At 40.9% G+C, this 6773-nt stretch overlaps 1 protein-coding gene across 1 annotated transcript in view; it reads left to right on the top strand.

The window, feature by feature from the left end:
* LOC114623506 (glycine N-acyltransferase) overlaps window positions 1–5711 on the top strand; it is a 20123-nt gene extending 14412 nt beyond the window's left edge. The window contains exons 4-6 of the mRNA XM_028770180.1: window positions 1204–1330; window positions 4177–4348; window positions 5195–5711. Of these exons, the coding sequence (XP_028626013.1) occupies window positions 1204–1330; window positions 4177–4348; window positions 5195–5597 (702 nt within the window). The 3' untranslated portion in view covers window positions 5598–5711. The remainder of the gene's footprint in view (window positions 1–1203; window positions 1331–4176; window positions 4349–5194) is intronic.
* Window positions 5712–6773: the final 1062 nt, after the last annotated feature.

Below are 6773 nucleotides of genomic sequence, written 5' to 3'. Positions count from 1 at the left end.
CTCTCTCTCTCTCTCTCTCTCTCTCTCTCTCTCTCTCTCTCTCTCTCCTCAATAGCATTGTAACTATTTTGGTTCCTGTAATCATAAACTACGATGTTCATCATACAAAAGCATCTGACATCTCCCTTTTCAGAACACATTGCCCATCTTAATGTTTGTCTATACTTCAACATGTACATAACAAATCATAAACAACTTGATATATAATTTCAAAAGATTAAAAGTATATGAAATACAGATAAAGAGAATACAAAATATAAACATGTATTATGTCTTTAGTATGAAGCAGGATATTGATAAGCACCCATATTCAACAATAAAATAAATTTGCATTAATAGTATAAACAAAACTGAAGTAAAACTAATTTTATATCTGATCTTAAGGAACAAACCACATCATATTATTGCTGACTTGTAAATGTGTTTTCGCTTCTGTAGTTTTATTATTGCTTTAAATATTTTTTCTAATTCTACCCTAATTGTGTTAATATTTTCCTCTTCCACCTTGTAGATTTTGTAAAAGAAGTATTTGTTATTTTTACCCCTCTTTGGTTTTATTACATATAGACTTTTTTTTCAACTTGGAATTATCTGTGTCAAATCCAATGCTAAAACGCTTAGATTTGCATGTTCTGAAGATATCTGACTTATGGTAAAACTTCCTCTTACAACAGAAGCTGTCCTTCAATCTTGCAACAAAAACTACAGTCTAAATATCTCTGCTCTTGATTTAAAATGTTAATGTAATACATTTGTACCAGGTAATATTATTCTGGAATGTTCTAACCTAATTTGAATATTTGAATCTTTGATCTTGATCTCAAAATTTAACCACTTCAGAAATAATAAGATTGTACCAATGAAAGGAGCGATCTTTTATTACTTAAAATCATTATACAGAGCAGCAGAGAGGCACAGTGCTTAGGAGCACTGGCTGTTTTTACAGAGAAGCTAATTTCATTCTCAGCATACACATGGTGGCTTACAACATGTATAACTGCTGTTCCAGAGAATACGATGCCTTCTTCTATCCTCCTTGACAACAAGCATGCACGAAGTGCACAGACACTCATGCAAGCAAAGCATCCATACACGTAAAATAATAAAATAAAAGAACTTTAAATTTTTAAGTATAATGAAACTAGCACTACAATCATAAACGATAAACAATGTGTGTTATTTCTCCTTTCTCTGTGATAATAGGAAATGGCAGATGAGCTTGATTGCTACACCAGTTCTTACCAAATCTACTCCAAAGACCCTGAGAACTGTCAGGAATTCCTGGACTCCTCAGAAGTCATTAACTGGAAACAGCATTTGCAGATTCAAAGTATGAGCAACGGGAAATGGGCTCATTCATTCCCTTCTGTGTCTTGTCTCACAGGGTTTCCATGCTTCCCTCACCAAGGTCCATGTCCTCAAACAGATGCGCATCATTATTTCTATTTGTAAAAAAGAAACTACTAGATAAGGTTATCTAGAGGAACAGAACTTTGAATGCACATATATTTATGTATAATAAACGGGGACTTATTAGCTTGGTTCACATGAAAGGGACTATGTAGTCCAATAATGGATTTCTGTACTTGGAGACGCAGAGAAATCAGTAGCTACCTGTAGGGTTGTGGGTCCTGCATCCGCTCCACCACAGGGCACTAGCTGCTAGGGGAGGCGGGACACAGGAGTTGACCGGGCTTACCCCATGCACCAGGCAGATGTTGGGCCTTAGGGAAACCTGGAGATATCGCTCCAGGGGTGGGAAAGCTCAGTCTGAGGCTCAGGAGAGCCGGAGTTGGCTCCGGGGTCCCTGGGCCTGAGAGGAGGCCAGGCCATAGGGTTCCCAGGATGTTAGACATTCAGGCTTGGACTTGGCTGGTGGTAGTCGTGGCAGGGAGTGCAGAGAGGCCTGTAGAAGATTAGATGACTGGTCTATAGGCAAAGGCCTTCTCCATGGCTCCTCATGGCGGATCCCGATGGAAAGAGGCGGTCAATGGTTTTAAGGCATTTATTGTCACGGCAGAAAGTGGATGAGTAAAACCATACCCACTTCTCAAGGGGACCTGAGATTATATACCTTTTTGAAGAGAGGAATGTTTGGGAAGGAAAGCTTATTGGCTAAGCCCTTCAGGTCATTAGCTACCTCATTAGAATGAAGATCTGTCTTGAGCCTACATGAGCACAAGTCATGTCCTCTACATGTAGAGGGGCTTGGGGCATTGCCCTTACATGACTAATGGCCACAAATCCATGGGGGGATGCGGCTAGTAATAGGGGCCTGGTGTCCAGGAATAGGTCTACAGTCCCTTCAAGGTCTCCAAGGCTTCTAGCCTTAGCTCAACTTGGAACCAGGCTACCTTTGACAACTGCAGTTCAGTGCCGATAGATTGAAAGGTGCTGTATTCACTTTGGAAGACTGAAGAGACCAAGTCTGATGTCAGCAGAGGACAAGAGCAACAATGGTAGACAGTAGACATTGTTTTTTTCTGAGACCTCTCTTCATCTAGCTATCCATAAAGGTGTGAACCACTTTGAGAACTAGTCTTCCTCCCTCAGTTAATACTCTTCTAGACTCTTCCAGAGGAACCATCTTTTAGGTGGTTCTAAATTTTGTCAAGTTGACAACTGAGGAACACCATCACAATAATTTCCACTCCCAGAAATATGTGGCATATTTTATATATGTATCCAGAATCCTTAGGTAAAGTGAGTGCAGCAGTGCAGCTTTACCTTTGGAATCCCATGTCAGTAGTGCAATTAACAGTTCATGGTGTCACAAGGTACTTCTCAGGTCACCAATGACAACAGTACTGGTGATAAGCATGCTCTTAGTGTCAGACTTCCTAAGTTGGTATCTACCTGATCCTCTCTATCTGATCCTTATGCCTTGACCTCTCTGAGATTGTATCTTTGTATGTAAATAGCAGAGTAATAACAGTTCCAAAACACAAGAATAGGAAGAGCTTAATGTAATGCTGGATGTCCTTGTTGCCCTAATTGCCAACTTGATACAAGCCAAAGTCACCTGGGAAGAGTTGCCTCATTTGGGTAATTGCCAAGATCAGATTGGCTTTGTGAGCATGTCTGTAGGGCATTATATTCATTGTTAAATAATGGAGGAGTGCCCAGGCCACTATGGGTAGTCCCATCCCCAGACAAGTGATCCTGAAGAGTATAAGGAACTAGTTGAATGAGAGCATATGAATGAGCCAGAGAGTAAGCCAGCAAACAGTTCTTCTGTGGGTCCTGCCTTGAGTTTCTGCCCTGACTTCCTACAGTGATGGATTGTGACCTGGAAATATAAGCCAAATAAACCCTTTTGACCTGAATTGAGTTTCATTATGGTATTGTATAAAAGCAACAGTATGAAACTAGAACAGGGGAACAGTTCAGTTAATGTTTGCTGTAATAGAAAACTCATACTAAGGTGAAGTAGCAATCCAGTTTGGGCACTGCGGGCAGTTAATTGATGGTCTCTAGTATGTTTGTTCATATATATCATATGCTGATTGGATCACTCTTTACTTGTTGCTTCACCATTGACTCATTCACATGTCTAGATGTTGGTTCTGGCTTTCAGTCAGTGCCAGCTGTTTGTTGTGATGATGACACAATGTGTCTCTAATCAACTAGCATAGGCTAGTTTAAATGAAGCTGGTCTTAGGATCAAAAAGAGAAGGCCCAAGATCTAATGCTGTTAAGCCTCTCCTTGCATAAGTCTGTTATTCCAACTGGTCATACGAGATATAGAAGGAGAGTACACCAGGAGACAGATGCCAGGAATTATGGCTCAATTCTGAATCATTGCTTCAATAATCGGTCACATTGGGGGCATAACTCCGAAGATGATGGCTACCATATTTTAAAACTCAACCTCTTTGATTTTTTAAAACTACACAATTATGTAACTAAAAAAACCTTTATTTCAGCCTTTGCCTGCTCACAAAATGACTATGAATTGGTTCATTCCCTTTTGTGTTTTCATTTTTGTAAGACAGGGAGTGTTCTGTCAGCCATGACTATATATGGTCATTCTCCCTGCAGCAGCAACAGCACAGTCACAGTCAAGATGCTATCTTAAATCTCACACTTCTACTCCATTAGAGAGCCCACTGGATGTGCCAACCATTCCTTCTCTCCTTATCATTTCACTATGTGTTTCCTTACAACCTCATCTAGGTTCCCAGTCCCACCTGAATAAGACGATACAAAATCTTGCAAGCATCCAATCTTTCCAAATCAAACACTCAGAAAACATCCTCTATGTGACATTAGAGACAATCAAGAAACTGTTCCCTTCTGCACTGGATACAAAGAATTTATCACCAGGAATTGGCAAGCCCAAGGCCATGTGAGTTTGATAAAACCTGCTGTAGACTCCTCACATCATTCTCCTACAATCTCACTGCCTGACTCTAGTTTTACTCTGGTCTTTGCTGCCCATGCTCTAGTAGATGACCCCCCCATCCATGCTCATGCAAGCAACTCTAATTAAATTCAGTTGACCACACTACACACACACACACACACACACACACACACACACACACACACACACTCACACACACACACAAGAAATGAAAGGAGAGAAAGTTTTTGTAAAGAGGTCCAATAGGGTGGGGGGAGGGGAGAGTAGAATGACGGTAATTAAGTGTGTCTAAAAGCCAACATATTACACACACACACACACACACACACGGGATTATTAAATAATAAACTTTTTTAAAGTTGCAATTATAATAGTGCCAGCAAGACAGTTCAAGTAAGGGCTTTGATTGACAAGGTGTTACTGAGTTCAATTTCTGGGACTAACATGGTGAAAAGAGAAAACCATGTCCCACACATGCTCTGATCCCCAGTGTGTTTATATCTATACCCTCATACTCACCATCCTAATCATCAAAGGAGGGAAATGAGAAATGATCAGATTAATTTATAAAAGTGTAAGTCAGACCATATTCCTCTTTGTTTATACCATTATAAGAGCAAAGTCCTCTGTCCACTACCCTGACCTTTATTATTCTCACTCATTTCCCCCAACAACACTGGCCTTTCTGTCCCTCTAGCATAAACCCATGTATATTCCAGGGCTTTGTATTTATTGCTTCCAATGTTCTGTCCCTCAGGATAGTATGGATAGGAAGACATATACCCTTCTACTCACAGACTTTGCTTTTTCTTCTTGGGCCTTCTATAGCAATCAAGACATATTTAAACTTTCATCCTTGGATGTTGCCCATGCTGCCTTGGTGGATAAATTCTGGTTTTTTGGTGGAAATGAGAGGAGTCAGAGATACATTGAACGCCTCATAAAGACCTTCCCAAGTTCCTGTGTCCTGGGGCCTGAGGGAACCCCTGCGTCTTGGACTCTAATGGACCAAACTGGAGAGATACGAATGGGAGGCACCTTGCCTGAGTACCGGAACCAAGGTCTTGTCTCCTTTGTTGTCTATTCACAAGAGCAGGCTATGAAGAAACGTGGCTTTCCTGTTTATTCTCACACTACCCAAAGTAATACTGCTATGCAAAAAATGAGTTACTCACTGCAGCATCTACCCATGCCCTGTGCCTGGAACCAATGGAGGTGTATGCCTATGTAAAGCTGGACTCAAACATAAGATGGTGTTGGGTGGGTCCAGGATGTAATTGGATAGTGGACAAAGAGTGGAAGTGACTGAAAATATAGAATAAATGGCAACCATCTGCAAAAGAGAGCTGCTGTCTGTGCTCTGGGGAAACAGTGTGAATGGCCAACAGATTGCCATAGCTTCCCTTTGTCAGATTGCTCCTAGACTTCCCTTAAGTTCCTGAGTTTGAAGCAGGCCTATGTCCTTCTATAGAGACCTCAATGTAATTTAGCCCCTTCACATTTCTAGGATTTATGTGACACTCCTTTACCAACTGCACAAGGCTCCAAATGGCTCCTCCTAGAAACCATAGTGCAAAACATGAAGACTTCTGCTTCTCTTGCTAATCATAAGGAGGGAACATTTTCTGGCTACGGTTCCTGTTCCTCTCTGTCTATTGCCTTCCCCTCAGTGATCAGCAAACAGATTCTCCTTATCAGGTCTTTAGAAAATAGCTGCTCCTCTGTTGGGTGCTTCATACATATATTAAATGCATTACACATGGATCACATAGTTTATCAAATTAAACACAATATATATAAAAGAGCAAAGGAAGACACTAAGGAACAGCCTAATTTTGGTTATCCACCGCCTTTTTGCCCTGAGAAAATGATGCAATGTGGCTTTCAGATGCTTGGCTTTCCAACCTCTTGCCACCCTGAAAGGAGTAAATAGAGTCTGCAGTTGATCGCCCAATCATAAGCTAAATGGATTATGCAACGGGTGAGATACAGAGAGCAAATTATGGATGCATCAAGGTAGGAGCTGAGGGCAGAGAAGCCAAGCCTGAACATTTATTGTCCCATCTCTTCTTGCCACATTACTTCTCATGCTTGAATTCTATTAAACACAGAGTTGTGTCATGGGAAGGTATGTTGATAGACATCTTAGTTACCGTTTTATTGCTGTGAAGAGACACCATGAAATCTTTTATTTTTAATTTTATTTTATTGGATATTTTCTTTATTTACATTTCAAATGTTATCCCCTTTCCTGGTCCCCTTCTGAAACCCCCTATCTCATACCCCTCCTCTGCTTCCATAAGGATGTTCCCCCACCCACCCACCTACTCCCGCCTCCCTGCCCTTGAATTCCCCTACACTGAGGCATCAAGCCTTCATAAGACCAAAGGCCTCTTTTTCCATTGAT

The sequence above is a fragment of the Grammomys surdaster genome, unplaced genomic scaffold (assembly GCF_004785775.1).
Source record: "Grammomys surdaster isolate TR1022 unplaced genomic scaffold, NIH_TR_1.0 198, whole genome shotgun sequence".
Classification (NCBI taxonomy): Eukaryota; Metazoa; Chordata; class Mammalia; order Rodentia; family Muridae; genus Grammomys; species Grammomys surdaster.
Note: the sequence above shows the minus strand (reverse complement) of the source record. Positions and strands in the feature narration are given on the sequence as shown.